Below are 16,401 nucleotides of genomic sequence, written 5' to 3'. Positions count from 1 at the left end.
ATATGGTTCTTCGAATAAACATTAAATTTTTCATAGAATCTCAGTGTAGAAGTATCTTAGGAATGAACTGATTGCAGATAGCTTGGATATCATATAATAAGGTTGAAACACTTCAACATGATTAGTTTGGCAGATTCGCAGAATCATGAGTGACGTACTCTTTGCAAATGAGCTACTAAATAATCAATTGGAATCATCGTCACTGTTATCGCGAATCAACTTTCATGCTCCATTGATGAGATTCAGACAGCTCTGGTGTCCTTCGACCTGCCTTTGAGGCATACTAACAGCTCTAAGAATTCCCCCATTGTTAGAATGCTTGGTCATTCTAATGGTTTCAAAGATCTGGTGGATGCAATTGATCAGAGCCACGAATATGTCAAAAGGTGTTTGGATAACCACTTCAGGGGTATCGCTACTTGATTATATGTTTTTTTTTATTTCATTGAATCTTTTCTTCTTTTCTCAAGAATCATAAAAATTGTAAATTTTGATTTTCGAACTATCTACATTTGCACTTCTGTAAACTTTATACTCTACTTGTGGACATTTTTTTGGGTGTTAGTTATAAATAAATCAACTTCATGATTCAAAATTTGAAAAGCAAAAATTTTTTGCAAAAAAACCTTTCAAATTCAAGCATTTTTTTAGGGGTTTTCGAGGTAGTAATGGAACAATTTTTCTCTAATTATGTGGTTATTCCGTTCATTCTTCCACATCTTGTAGAACAAAATCGTGCGAGAATATGTCAGAAACGCACAGTTTTCATGGTTATATTTTATTATTCTATGTTGGCCCTCCGAACTTTCCGCTACGGCTTTATCTGTCAATTCATCAAATTGCCTTAAAGAAATCAGTTCTGCCAACCAACATTTTTCAATGCAAAAATCACTAAATTATATTTATGGAAATATTTCATTAATTTCAATGAAAATGCAATGAATTAGAGAAAATAATGTATAATACTCGTACAGAAGGCTCATTCTACCACTCGTTCATTCCAAAACTCGCCACTTCGTGGCTCGTTTTTGAATTTTGAACTCGTGGAAGAATATCAATGCCTTCTGCACTTGTATTATAAATAACTATTGTACAAAATTCTAAAAAAACACGTTATTGATTACCAAGCTGGGTGTTCTTATTTATATTGTTAAAATTGTTGAAAACTCATAAAAACAATAAAATTGAACCATAACTTTTTTTTTACGAAATTTTAGATTATAATAGAAATTAAAGGGAAGAAGAAAAATGACAGTTTTATTAATTAATTAAAGTATTACATAAGAGCCTTAGAAAATTTTCTTCAAAGATTAACACACAATGGTGATAGTAAAAATATTGGATTTTAACAATAATTTTTTTTTTTTTTTGAGATTTTACATATTTGACATACATGCAAATAAATATTCAACAGAAATCGTAAAATCATTTGCTTTTAACAATAGTATGTTCCTTCCAAGATTTCACAGTTTCAATCCAAACAGGTGGTACATGAAAATCTTCAATCAGTTTTTTTTCAATTTCTGGATCATCCTCATTGGACAAGTTTCTATTTAAAATGCCTATCACCAAATTCTTTTTCAGAGAATCATTTTTGAGATATAGCAAAGGTAAAATTGCATAGTTCCATAAACCATTTTCTTCCAGTTGCGATGCAAAGCTTGTGTGTAGATGTGTTTTTTCACATTCATCTATTAATCCCACATTGATTGATTGGAAAAATATCAACAGCAACCATCTGCAATGAAATGGATATATCATTTGTACTTTTCATATGCTTTCTTTGTTTTATCAAGAAAGTTGTTCTAAAAATTGATAAATAGACAGTGTTCATGGTATCACTAAATTTTCAATCTTTATGATTATATAAGGTTACTACTTGGTTGTAAAATAAAGGTTTGAAGATTTATGCGAAATTGAGTGATAATATTGCATGAATCAGTCTTTTAGTCATTTTCTATATTATTGTTACTTCTACATAACGCAAAACTCAAGTGCAAAAAATTCTAGAGCTTATAAAGTGCTCTGAATGTTTCTAGAGGATCATTACCAAAAGTAACAACTAGGACAACTTACGATAGTTGAAAATCTGTCTTGACAGAAGTGTAAGTTTCAGGATGTAAAACCTTCACTAATCTGTGAGTGTTATTTTTATACAGCTGCAGTATGTGATAGAGAATATCATAGCAGGTTGTTTCTTCATCATTACTATATGAAGGTTTTGGTTCAGCAGCACAATTGTTTTTGGAAAAACCTACAATACAAAAACCATTAATTATTTTATTTTCTTATAACGAAGAACAAAATAATCACAAACCATTTGTATAAGCAGCAATAGCTTCTTGCAATGGTGAGCCATCACTGGTTAAATACCATAAGTATAAACCGAAAGTCCTTTTCCATTCCAAATCTTCGAAAATATCAATGTTCTGATCATGAGAATTTCCAGAAAGCAACAAATATATTTTCAGAACTTTATGACTCATATAATCAACAAACATATCTTTGTACCAACACTCCAGCTGGTATTTCATTTGAGTTTTAAGTTTATTTGTAAGATTTATTTGTGAAATAATCATAGCTAGAGAAGGCATATCAGCATCCATTGCTACTTGTGAAGCTTCTACGATATTGAAACAAGAAAGATGATGAAATATGAGGTCTAACTTGTCATCAATGGTCTGAACTTGTGTAAGTGTATTTTTAGGCACTTTATCCTTAACTGAATTCTTCAACCTGAAATAAATATAAGGACTTGAATCTGTATTCCATTAATTATTAGATTTGAAAAACTAACCATGAAACCAAGCGGCTTTTCACAAAAGGAGCTGTTGTTCTACCAGGTCCCCATAAGGCATTACATAACGACCAAACATCATTGAATAAAAATTGGGATATTCCTTTTACTTCAGACGCCTTCTGAAATATTTTATGACAAGAAATCAGATAATTTCTATCTTTAATAGGTTGGAATGTTGGTATTTCTTCTTCACCTTCCAGGGTGAAACTACTATATCTTCTTGCCATTTCCATACATTCAGTGATGGCATCCTAAAATGAATTTCATTAAACTTACTGTGATAAATTAGTATTCATCAAATAATAAAAAATATACTTGTGATGTAAAGTCAATAATATATTGCATTGAATTACCAGAAAGTGCATAAAGATACTTACCACAAGACTTGCATCTATTTTTGTTGTTACAAACGTATTCAAGGACAATGACACAGATGTGTCAAAATCTGAGTGCCTTGGTAATCTAGCAATATAATTTTTGAATCCATTACACCAGCCGGCTTTGAAAGATTTTCCTCTGAACAACCCGAAATCACTATAGCATCTGCTAGCTTTGAGGAGACAAGAATCATTTGGTCGTGATGCTAAAAATGAAGATGTTAGAGCTCACATTTCAAATAATTTTGATCAGAATACCTATGCTCACGTGAACTTTCCACACTTTAGGTCTTTGAGGTGGTTTTCGAATTGGTTGTTTTGCCCTGACATCCAATATATCTGTTTTAAAAGGCGAGTAATTATTTACTGAAGAAACGGTAGAGGCACATTCTGACTCTGAAAAAAATGCAGCTTTCAACACCTGAATGTGCGAGTTATGATAGAAAATGTCTGTATTGCTTGGTTCGTAAATCGGATTAAGAAATTCTTCTTGTCCTTCCATGTCTATGGTCATCGATTTGTGTAGAAGATCACCTTGTCTTTGATCACCTTCATCTTCAACACATTCATATTCAGAGGCCAAATCATCATTCATATTGTTAACCACAAGCTGAAATTTCTTACGATAAGTAAAGGTTGTTGATTTCGATTACCTGACAATCGAGTAAAACAAAGTAAAAAAAATTAAAAGAATCTTTGCCATATGATCGTTGATTGCATTCAAAATCCCATAAGGCTTGGATATTTCTGTCCAAATTTAAAGCTTAAAACCTAGCCTATTTCCAAAATTATGATCAAAAAGTAACAGAAAATTGTAACTTAAAAAAATGGTGTTATTTTTCTATCAAATTAATTTTATCTCATTCGAAATAACATCCACATGAAAGCGCACTAATGCCAACGCTTGGTCCAATCTTGCTTACACTTCTGATAATATTGCTTATTAAGTTTGACCCTAGGGTGAGTACTCATAGAGTATGGCTACACGATAATCAAATAGTGAGCATGACTCAGATTTTGAAGTGTACTTTTCAGTTTCATGTACCAATTCAAAAAAAAAAAAATTACTGGATCCATTTCATTCAATTTACAATTTCCTGGTACTTTAAGATCTTGTTTAACCTTTTGTACATACATCAGTGTCCATTTGAACTCTATCTCCGGTTTGCAACACTTTTTGTTTATTTTGCAACCCGTGTAACACCTCCTTTGTGGTTAGTATTTTCTGATTTGAAATGGTCAATTCGCAATCTTCTTCGTCACTCTCTGTGAAGGCATATTTGGAGAAGTGTTCGACCATGAAGACCCAGGAACCAGTTTCAGGCCTGTAATCGACAAATTTTAAACCATGCTTAGCTGATATTTCTACCAACTGTTCTGGAAATTTCGCCGCCAAAACCTGATCGACGTTATCTATGATTTCTTTTGTGTCTTTCATTCTAGGATATACTCTGTCCAATGTAACTTGAGCCCGTCTGTTCAGGCCCTCGCCCACTGGTGGTTTTTTCGATTCATCAGAGTACATGTGGATTTCCTTGTATCTGAAGTGCACTATTTCGTCCAGGTTCATATTCATAACATTGATTTCATCGGGGAAGTAGACATTTCCATAACCTCGACGTCCGATAGTGAAACCTCTAATCATACATTTTCCATCTTCGCTAACCATATTATCCAGATCTTCTATGGACGGCAAAGTATAATATTCAGATCTAGTCAATATTATTCCACATGGACCAACTTTTCTAGTTGCTTGGTCTTGTGATGGTGCATTATCGTTTGGTGCAACTTCTGAAGATACATGTAATGTAAACGGACCTATAACATGATAAATTTCGATGTGAACAGAATAGGCAAGATGACAAATTTTTGATCTTATAATGTTCAGAATAGTATATTCTAAAACAAGTTGCAGAATGGGCTCCTATTCCAACACGAATGCGAAATTCGAAAACGAGCGACGAAGGAGCGAGTTTTCGAACGCATGAGTGTTGGAAAAGCCTTCTGCAACGAGTATTAGACGATATTTTCTCTATTTCAGTCAAGTTTTATGAAATATTGTCGAAATTCAATGAAAAATTCAGATTATATCATACATCCTAGTGACATTTGTATTGTATCTTGGCAGTTGGTGTGACTTTTACGAAAATTGACAGATTATGGAATATGAATTTGAATCGTATGTTTCGAATTTTGGAATAATTTACAATTACGCATTAAATTCGTTAATTATGTCTGACGAAATCGATTTATCACCACAGGAATTAAGAGAAATTGCGGATAATGTTGCAGATCATTTCACTATATCCAAATTATATCATTTTGACAATTATTGACGTTTGTTAAAATTTGATAGGATTGAAAGTCAGTATAGACAACCACAAACCGAAAAATATAACTGAAAACGATGCTGTAATGAGTTCATTACAGCACTGTTTTTAGAACTGTAATGAACTCATTACGATACTGAAATAGAGAAACGAATATTATTCACCAGGCATAACATCTTTCTGCATATAGTACAGTTTTAGTAGGCAAAAATGACATTTAAGTTTTCAGATTTAAAATTCGCACCAAAACGCGCGAAAGTGTCATGGCGTCGCTAGTGATGCCAGCTGCAGCAGTTGACCAGGATACGCTAGAACCATCGAGATAGAATAGACGGGAGACGACATCACGTGACTTACAGCCGTAGGACTCCGCCCAGTGTGACCAGATTTAGTAGAAATCTATTTTTGTAGTCGATTTTTCGCATTTTCATGTATTTGTATTTTGAAATAAAATCTTGTTTTATTTTCGAATCTGTACGCATCTGTACTGTTTATCCTATTCATGAAGTAAAATTTCACCATAAGAGACATTAGATTAAAGTGTATTCTGAATAATGTTAAAATGCATATGTGAAATTTTGTCAAAAAATATGTTAGTAGATTTTTATTAGAATTCTGAACGGTGTTGGTAGATTTTTAGTAGATTTCTGCGACAAATTTAGTAGATTCACCATATTTCAATCTGGTCACGCCGACTCCGCCATTGGAAATAGATCTCATCTCACATTTCATAGGTAAGCATGAGTAGTGAACACATCCGTATTCACAATTTTTGCATATTTGCATATCCATATGCGCATTTAACAAAAATGAAAAAATTGGAACTCTTAGTGTAAGACATTTTAATAACAAAATTGATTTGTTTGAAGGCCTATAAAATACTTATAGAAATTTTTATTCATTAATCACTTGTGTAATATATGCATAAAGTCAAATTTTGAAATTTTTCCAATATAAATGTATATTTTTTTTTATTTCACAAGGCTGTTCGTTACAAGAGCCTACATCTGATTGAAAGTTTACTTAATCCGACCCTGATCTTTCTCCAATTTTAGTAATAGAATTAGCCCTGTTTGCTGGTCACGTTTTTTCTAGTACGATAACAGCTCATAGCGTCTCCTCTCTATTCTATCTCGATGGTTCTAGCGTATCCTAACTAGTAATACGTGACGTCATTCGTTCTGATTCGTGTTCAACATATCATGGCGGACATCCGAATTTTGTAATTTTATTTCTCTATTTCAGTATCGTAATGGGTTCATTACAGTTCTAAAAACAGTGCTGTAATGAACTCATTACAGCATCGTTTTCAGATATATTTTTCGTTTTGTGGTTGTCTATGCTGACTTCCAATCAAATCAAATTTCAACAAACGTCAATAGTTGTCAATATAATATAATTAGGGGATATAGTGAAATGATTTGCTACATTATTCGTAAATTCTCTTAATTCTGGCAGTGTTAAATCGATTTCATCAGACATAATTCACGAATTCAATGCCTAATTGTAAATTATGTCTAAATTCGAAACATACGATTCATATTCAAATTGCGTAATCTGTCAATTTTCGTGACAGTCACACCAACTGCCAAGATACAATATAAATGCCACTAGGATATATAATCTGAAATTTTCATTGAATTTCGACAATATTTCACAAAACTTGACTGAAATAGAGAAAATATCGTCTAATACTCGTTGCAGAAGGCAATTCCAACACTCTTGCGTTCGAAAACTCGCTCCTTGGTCGTTTGTTTTCGTATTTCGCATTCGTGTTTGAACAGGAGCCCATTCTGCAACTTGTTTTAGAATATACTATTTATGAAAATAATGAATTATCTCGCAATAAATAAGAAAAAAATGCTTGTTTCGTATTCACACAAGTTTCATCGAATTGTTACAAAAGTTTAGTGATTTTCAATTACTATGATCTTGCCTATTGGGGATGATGATCTTACTACACTATGCCCTATACTACTCTAATGAATTAAATGATTGGGTTTGAACAACTGATTCATGAAGTCATAAAATTATACGGATCAGTATTCATTTCAGGCACAGTCAGTCAAATATGTAGAAAAATACGGCTACTAAAGAAAAACCGGCCCAGACTAAATAACAGCACAAATGCTAAAGAAATTGCCAAAAGAGGGTATTAAATTTTACTTAGTCAATGCTATTTTAAATCATAACCATTGGCCCAAGCAATTCAAAACAGCGGAAATTATTATGATACAGAAACCAGGCAAAGAGCCTTACAATGTCACATCCTAGCCATCTCTGACAAGTCTCTTATCAATTCCATTCAAATTCCTGGAAAAACTGATCTCCCAAAGAATTATTGGAATAATAAATGTGATACCAGATCACCAATTTGGGTTCCGCCAGCACCAGTCAACCATCAAGCAAAGCCACAGGACAGCACACCAAATAAACATGTCATTAAAAGAGAAAAAAAAATACTGCACATTTGCATTTTTAATATAAGACAGGAATTTCATGGGGTTAGGCTCGAAGACCTTCTTCACTATTTGTTCAAATTTCACCTTTGGTCATTGGACAGAACAAAATTCAACAGTGAATATTCCAAAGATGAAGCAATTAAAACGGGTGTGCCTCAGGGGAATGTACTAGGCCCTCTAATATACCTGCCCACAACTGAGCGGACCATAACAGGTACTTTTTCTGACGACACAGTCATATTATCTAGTGTTGAACATCGAACAGTAGAATAGCCACTCCTGGAGCAACATAACAGAAGACTCAAGACAACTTGGCCAATTGACCTCAGATGAGGATAAAGAGGTTTCTTCATTGGAACAGTCCACTCATGCTAAATGGGGTTTATTGAAGGTTTTTGTTAACTAATTAGCTTATAGAATATAATTAATGTACTATGAATATTAATAAACTTTAAAAAAAAGGAAATTTAGTCGACTCACTTTTAATGTTGCCATTTTCTGAAGCTGAGGTAATTGTACTTATTTGAGGAGTACTAATCCTATGTTCCTCAAAGCCGTTAGGCACATCTCCTATATTAACTACAATATCAGACTTGGTACAATTTAATGCATTGTTAGATTCGTTCATGGAGCCATTGAAAGTAAGTGATTTATCTAAAGTTTTCTTCGAAGCAAATTTTTCATTCATATATTTCAGGTCCATTTTCTGTTTTTCAGTCAGTCCCAAGGTAAAACTGTTATCTCCTAATAAAACACTATTATTATTTGTTGTATTCAAGTTGGAAATATTTCCTTGTGTAGCATCAGACTCTTTCAGGGACAAATCGTTGCAAAGGGAATTTGTTTCGAAAATACTTTGTTTCGAGTCTTCTAGTTTTTTCTTCAACACTAAACGCTTACAAGATGTCTTATAAAGTTTTGTACTGTCTTCGTCAGTTCCTTCCTCAAACAGGTTGCTCTGAAATTCCACAAGATATAAAACTTTTATCATAATCGACTCAATACATGGTTGAAACACAGAAATCAATTTCAATTTCACACTTGAAGATCTAATTACCTTTTGTGTTTTAGGTGGTCCAAGTTTTAATTTAACTTTGATGTTGGTATTTTCATCTACTTTTTTATTGTTTTCCAGCATTTTCTTTATTTCCATAGGGTTTGTAGTGTACAATGTAGGAGACGAGGGTTTGTCAATAGGTAAAAGTCCTTTTAAGAAAGACATATGACCAAACTGATTTGTGGCAAGCAAGGGTAGTCCCTTATCCTGATTACTTTCTGTTGAGAGTCTTGAAGAGAGAAGATTGATTAATTTGGATAAAATGTTGTTTAAAGACGATTTTTACCCTTGGCCAGGTACTTGTGTGTTTGTCTGAAGTAGAGGGAACGTTGAAGAAGAATTTGTTCCAAAAGTGTTTGTACCAAAAAGTCCTCCACCGCTACCTAAGATAGATCCAGGTTTTTGTTGATTATTATTGAATAAATTGGTTTGACCTCCTATAAATATGAAACTTATAATAAATACCTAATTTTTGCGCTCAAATTTATATAATTTCGAGCCGAGTAAGGTCTCGAGTGTTAGTGTTTGATTCACTGATAAACAAAAGGTACAAATCACTGACTGGCTGTCCCGAATACTTGAAATTTTGAGAATCCGAATTCTCTGATGAGTTTATTTAGGTAGATAATTTGTTCAATAATTCCAAACTACTCATGAAATTTTGTTTTCACAAAATATAACTACCCCATGGGATCTAACTGAAATTTAGATATCAGTTGCAAATTGTGAAACAAAATTTGGTGGGAATCAGATGATTTTGACATTGAAAACATTTTTTCTGTGAAATTTCATGAAATTAGGTGTCATGCAAATATTCAGCAATGTAGCTTTGACACAGCAAAAATTAATCGAATTTTTCTGCTCTGATAATACTTTAAAGTACGGAGTAACTTACGGAGAACGATCTTATTTGCAATGAGGGTCAAAGAACTGTATTTTCGTATGAAGTGTCTAGATGGTGGCAAGAAGACGTAGTACTTATTCTTAAAAAAAACACAAATTTTAATAAAAAGATCGAATAAGACAAATTTGACCGCAGAAGCTTGTTCTTCCATGAGTTGGTGCCGATATATATGGTGTTTCATTGATAAACGGAAAAACTTGAACATTGAATAGAGGACACTGAGGTGGTTCTAGATATACCTCATTTTGTTTTGGTTACCGAAATACAGGATGATTAATGAATTTTGCTCATTTCTTTCCAAGGTAACATAACAACCTAACCACCCAGTATATTTTCTTCATATTTGGCATGTGCCAAAGAAATGAGCAAAATTCATACACGACCCTGTATCTTGGTAATCAAGGCAGTCAGACCCAATAGATGGAGTATAGTTTTTTCGTTTACCAATGAAACACCTTGTATAATGTCATTTATCAAGAAGGGTAAATTGAACTTTCCTATTTATTATGCTTTTTATTAGTTTTGCATTTATTTCATAAAAAAGGTTTGAAGGTTTATGCGAAATCAAGTGGAAAAATTGCATGATTACGAATTTGAACAAGAGCGCAAAAGCTTTCAACTCAATATCAGAGTTTTCTTCTCATTTCACTTTATTACTCACCTAGCTGAAATGTATTTTGATTTTGTCCAAATGTTAAGGGCTTCCCAAAGGTATTACTGCCAAAGGTACTTTGCTGGTTGGTCTGACCAAATGCAGGTGTTTGTCCAAAGGTTCCCGTAGTATTCGTTTGACCCATACCGCCAAACGCAGGTTTTGATAGCTGAAATAGATTACTTGGAGTAGTGGCAGGGGTCTGGTTAAAAGAAAATCCCCCAGAAACGCCACCTGTTGTAAGTGTAGGTTTATTGAAGAAGCTCCCAGTAGTATTCTGCAAATGCAATATGGGGAAGGTTTTTTGACTACTATTGAGAAAAAAACAGAGTACATCTAAGTTTACTCCCAAGCACCATTCTCTTCTAAACTACATGAGTCGGTACAAAACATGGACAATTGCAATGGAAATCTACCAAACTGGACATTAATTTGAACAATATTTAGTCAAGGAACAACTTCATCTTTGAACGTATCACATCTATCAAATTTCTACTTGAAAGCATAAAAATTTGATTCAATTCTAATGATAATGAATGTATAAAGCTGAATAATACTGAGTTCTAATAGAATCCAAGCAACCAGACGAAAAGGAGTAAATGCACAATTTTGTTTTTCAATGATAATAGCTGAAGATAGAGAATACCAAAGTATAAGAATTGAATACAATTCAAATAGAACGACTTTAGCTGGTTGTTTCGATCCTAGGCTAATAAATACTATCAACGTGTATATAGTTTTCTGGTTACCTGATTATTCTGACCAAAAAGATTGCTTCCGAAAGGTGAGGACTGTTGCTGAGTCTGGGTGCTACCAAATAGTGACGTTGTACCAGTACCCCCAAATGTCTTATTCTGATTTGCGCCAAAAGCATTGGTTGTGGCAGGAGTATTGAAGCCTCCAAATGTAGTGGTTGTGGAACTAGTGGCACCAAAAGCAGGTGGCTTCCCAAATATACTGTTAGACGTAGATGGCTGAGAAGTTAGACCGAAACCAGTTGACTGCTGCCCAAAAGCTGTTCCACCCATTTGTCCAAAACCAGTAGAAGGAGCAAATGCTGGTTTATTTTCTGCTTGTGCGCCAAACATCGAAGAAGTACCTCCAAATGGAGTGGAATTGAATTGCGACTGGGGACCTGAAACACATTATTATTGTTATTGTATATTTTTTATTTGTGTAGAAACATATATAGAGTAATAAGCCCAAATTACCTTTTCTATTAGCCTGATAGTCCTCCAGTCTGAGTTCTTCAAAAGATTTGTTTTCATATTCTTTCATACATGTGATACAATGATGTTTGGTATTAATACTGGTTGTAACACCACCTTTCTGCATAGTATCTGTACCAGTCACTGGAGAAAACTTAATTGTGGTACCTGTACCCATTGTGGTAGTAGGACCGAATGCGCTGCTACCACTGAATAAGTTAGAGGAACCTGTTGACTGGAACAGAGAACTTTGCGGTTGACTCGATTGTCCAAACAGATTCGGCTGCTGTTGACTTTGTGTCCCAAAACCAAAACCTGTTGGTTTTTGTTGTCCAAAAGTGTTGGAACCAAAGAGGTTTGTGGTGGCTGGTTGCTGGCCAAACACATTTGATCCTTCATAAAAAAACAGATTCTATTTTAATTCGAAGAATAGATTGAGAAGGTTGGAAACTGAGGCAACTAGGTAGTAAATCATACAGAAATAAGGTCTCAAACAAATTTCGATACTTACCGAAGGTTGATTGATTAGAAGTATTTGAACCAAAACCTGAAGAATTGGACTGAGAGAAAAAAGGGAACATGGTGTTAGAAGAGGTAGACGGTTGACCAAACGAAGTAGATGGTTGTTGTCCAAACGCTGGTGCTGCTGGTTTGCCAAAAAGTTGATTACTGCCGGTGCTACCCCATGGACTACTAGTATTGGATGTTGAAGCACCTAAACCTATGCATAAAGGTTTCAAATCATTAATTCTCAATACAGAGAAAGGAAAATTACTCACCAAATGAAGTGCCAGGAGTAGAAGTCCCGAAGGTACTTTTATTAAGATTAGAAAACATGGTGACAAATTGCACAACCTAAACAATAAACAAATTCAATTCTTCATTTGAGTGTTGTGAAAATTTTAATTAAAAAGTTGCCAATGTAAAACGAAGGATTATCACACAAGAGAGGCTTAATGATTAAAAACTAAATATATAATTACAAAGTATTTATGATAATTGTAAATAATTAAACACAATATTAACAATTTATTACGTTTCGTTAATTTCGGAAATTCCGAAACTTCACTTTTCAGTGTTCATATTGACAGTTGTTCTCATGAACATCATTTCTGACCTTCATTCATTGTATTTAACCAATTTAGCAGATTTCAAAAATTTATGCATTTTCCCAAATAAAAGTATTGATTCTATTCATTTCAGTACAAATTTGAACATTTTTCCATAGTTGCATATCTAAAATTTTAGGAAATTCGAATTTTATGCCTATATAATAAATTCGAACAGTGCGTCATCTGTTCGAATTATTTTCATTTAATTCATAGTTTTGTCTAGTTAAAGAAAACTAACATTCTCCAGCTATCTTCTAGTTCATGATGTGTTAAATAGATGGCAGGAAGCAACGCATATTTCAATTTTTTATAAAACTCTGAGACTATGCTTAGGTTGTTACCTGCTTCTACGTTGTAAGTGTTAGTCTTTGTTATAGAAGTGCCTGATATTTAATTAAAGACAAAAATCGAGTAATTATCTACAGTTTTGTGCTGCTTAACTTAAGGATCTACAAAAATTTCCACCTGCGGTTCTTCGCGCAGGTAAAGAGAGAGTAGACTAGATCGATCCGAAGCACGGAAAGAAAACATTTTGTTCTTAAAAGATAAACAAACCGGTGAAAGACCGAATAATTTGCAATGGCGGCTACAAGCTGCGTTTTGTTGGATAGGGGTAATAATACAACATGTACGATTAATTTACATGGTGAGTTGGACATAAATTAACAATTTTTATTGACGCTTAGAAACGAGTTTAAAAAAGTCTAACCTAAAAAAATGACATAACCTATCTTTTTTGTTTACGTTTTTATTTACAGGTGCTACTGTCGTTTCTTGGAGAGTGAACAATCAAGAGCAACTTTTTGTGAGGTGAGCTGTGTTCTTAAGCCCTGGAATTTCAACCTGAAAGAATGCATCAAACATTTTGAGACGTGGAGATTTTTATTATTATTAGCACATTCTTTCATGAGATAAGCAAATTTGCTTTATCAAAAGCCTCTTATAAGATATATTATCATATATATTTTTCACGAATTCATGGTCATGAGGGAAATCATTAGGAGATTTTAATGAATGAAAACCAATTGAAAAATCTACAGCTCCTTTCAATTGGCTTGAGATAAGCAAATTTGCTTTATCTGAAGGCACTTATAAGATATATCATCATATATTTTCCACGAATCCATGGTATGAGGGAAATTATTAGGAAATTTTAATGAATGAAAACCTAATGAAAAATCTACAGCTCCTTTCAATTGCTTGAGATAAGCAAATTTGCTTTATCTGAAGGCACTTATAAGATATATCATCATATATTTTCCATGAATCCATGGTATGAGGGAAATTATTAGGAAATTTTAATGAATGAAAACCTAATGAAAAATCTACAGCTCCTTTCAATTGCTTGAAATAAGCAAATTTGCTTTATCTGAAGGCACTTATAAGATTCATCATCATATATTTTCCACGAATCCATGGTATGAGGGAAATTGTTAGGAAATTTTAATGAATGAAAACCAAATGAAAAATCTATATTCCTAAAAATAGAATTATTTATTCACATAAAATCCAATGAACTTTTATACAATGAAAATCATATACTAGTATTCCTAATAAAAACATTATTTTCAGTAAAGAAGCTATATTTGATGGCAAAAAAGCAATTAGAGGTGGAATACCATTTGTCTTCCGTAAGTTAACTTTCTATTTTATCTCATTCTTGTACTTCTTTTGGAGATTATAAGGGTGAAAAGTAGAAACTCGAGATGATATTACCATGCTTTAATTTTGAATCAATGCAATTCCATTCTTCTCCTAATGTTTTATCTAAATGTGTAGCACAATTTGGAGAATGGCCATTGGGACCTCAACATGGTTTTGGAAGAATTATGCGATGGAATCTGGAGAAGTCTCCAGAGAGAATGGCTAGTGGAGATATAGAAGTTGTATTTTCACTCTCTGATAGCCCATTTACACGTAATATGTGGAATTATCAGTGAGTGTAATCACTTTTTTTTCATATATAGGAGCTCTGAAGATGTTTCATTAGTAAATGAGATAGAAGTTCCAAATATTATGAAATTTATACTGAAATAATTATTTTCAGGTTTCGATTAACTTACAGATTGATTTTACGAGAAAAAGAACTCCATTTCAATGTAAACGTATATAATACTAACAAAGAGGCTTCCTTCTATTTCACTCTTCTACTTCACACCTACTTCAAAGTTCCTGACGTACGGCGTTGCCAAATTACTGGACTTTCTGGATGTACATACGTTGATAAACTTCGCGATTGTAACATCTACCATGAAAATCGTGATGCAGTAGTTGTAACAGAGCAAACAGATAGAATTTATAGGAATACATCACAAGAGCATATTATAACAAATGTAGTTTCTGGTAGAAAAATGCGTATTCAGAAGTACAATTTCCCAGATACAGTTGTCTGGAATCCTTGGGCGGAGAAGGCAAAAGAACTGCCTGATTTTGGACCTGAAGAGTGGCCAAACATGTTATGCTTGGAGGCAGGCAGAGTGACACATCCTATAGTACTTCAGCCGGGTACTGCTTTTGAGGCAAGCCAAAGTCTACAAGTTATGTAATAACTGACTGTAAGTGAAACACGACTGGGATCTCCTCATGATGTCCTTAGAAATTAGTTTTTGGTAAAATGGGCACTATAAATGGAGTTAGCTGAAGTCTTGCATACCTATGGGAATGATTGTCAGAAAAAATATAATTTTACCGTTGATTTGGGTTGACAATTTTATAGGAATTACTTTTTGGTAACATTATTAATTCATATTTTTCTTTACAAATTTTACTGATGTTATTTCATTTTTATAATCCAACTTCTCAAATTGAGAGAAAAGTATTTTGACACTTCTCCTAACAACACTCATTTATTCTGTTGATATTTATTTTTTTATTTATATTTTGGGTATTGAAATGGATGTTGTTAATTTGTCCTCAATTTCAGTAAATTCAAATTTCTTTGAAATGAAGATAAATGCAATTAAAACATCCATGTACATATGAAATAACTTTCTATTGAAAAATAGAAATGATTTCATTTTTCAAGAAACAGTGAAGAGTTTTTTAGCTTTTTTAATTATGTTTTCTAGATTTTTTCCTATTTCCAGAATTCCTGATGTTGGTTTTTATATAAAATCCAATTTAACGAAAACTGGATTCTATCAATCAATAGATGATATTTAATAAAATAGCGAGTATTAGCTTTATTGAAGGTGAAAGATAAGTTTTGGTTATTTTGTATTCCTGCTACTTCTAACCATTTTTACCAAGAACGATTTTTTGAAGAATTCAGAGGATTATTATATGCCATTCCATTTTTACTAGTTTTGGAGGTTAATGAAAGTGTTCAATTGAAATTTTTTTTATTGCTTGTGATTTTTATCCACAACAGAATTAGCCTTCATAATATATGATTTTTATTATTATTTTGTGCAATAGGATATTATTTATAATCAAAAATTTTTCTTATAGCCAATGTGATTGTTAGAAACAGCTTTTTAAATAAAGTATTGAGGATGAA

General features: G+C 33.1%; 2 protein-coding genes across 5 annotated transcripts; one reads left to right on the top strand and one right to left on the bottom strand.

Annotated features, from left to right (window-relative positions):
* Window positions 1-1,243: 1,243 nt before the first annotated feature.
* On the bottom strand, window positions 1,244-12,887 carry LOC123685631 (nuclear pore complex protein Nup98-Nup96). Of its 4 annotated transcripts, XM_045625384.1 has the most exons (16): window positions 12,827-12,887; window positions 12,570-12,645; window positions 12,302-12,511; window positions 11,794-12,183; window positions 11,332-11,717; window positions 10,592-10,859; window positions 9,313-9,463; window positions 9,027-9,255; window positions 8,450-8,927; window positions 4,313-4,995; window positions 3,436-3,787; window positions 3,178-3,383; window positions 2,798-3,051; window positions 2,318-2,736; window positions 2,077-2,254; window positions 1,244-1,738 (listed from the first exon to the last, which is right to left on the bottom strand). In XM_045625384.1, exons 2-16 carry the CDS (start codon window positions 12,625-12,627, stop codon window positions 1,426-1,428), a joined length of 4,575 nt encoding a protein of 1,524 aa, XP_045481340.1. In that variant the 5' UTR covers window positions 12,628-12,645; window positions 12,827-12,887; the 3' UTR covers window positions 1,244-1,425. The 4 variants fall into 4 exon arrangements, with proteins under 4 accessions (XP_045481340.1, XP_045481342.1, XP_045481339.1 ...); XM_045625386.1 differs by having other exon boundaries at window positions 3,436-3,573; window positions 4,300-4,995; window positions 12,570-12,866; XM_045625383.1 differs by having other exon boundaries at window positions 12,570-12,866.
* A 327-nt stretch (window positions 12,888-13,214) lies between these two features.
* Window positions 13,215-16,401, top strand: LOC123686016 (putative glucose-6-phosphate 1-epimerase). The gene is made up of 5 exons (XM_045625929.1): window positions 13,215-13,548; window positions 13,661-13,712; window positions 14,475-14,533; window positions 14,682-14,838; window positions 14,950-16,401. Exons 1-5 carry the CDS (start codon window positions 13,482-13,484, stop codon window positions 15,446-15,448), a joined length of 834 nt encoding a protein of 277 aa, XP_045481885.1. The 5' UTR covers window positions 13,215-13,481; the 3' UTR covers window positions 15,449-16,401.

The sequence above is a fragment of the Harmonia axyridis genome, chromosome X (genome assembly GCF_914767665.1).
Source record: "Harmonia axyridis chromosome X, icHarAxyr1.1, whole genome shotgun sequence".
NCBI lineage: Eukaryota > Metazoa > Arthropoda > Insecta > Coleoptera > Coccinellidae > Harmonia > Harmonia axyridis.
Note: the sequence above shows the minus strand (reverse complement) of the source record. Positions and strands in the feature narration are given on the sequence as shown.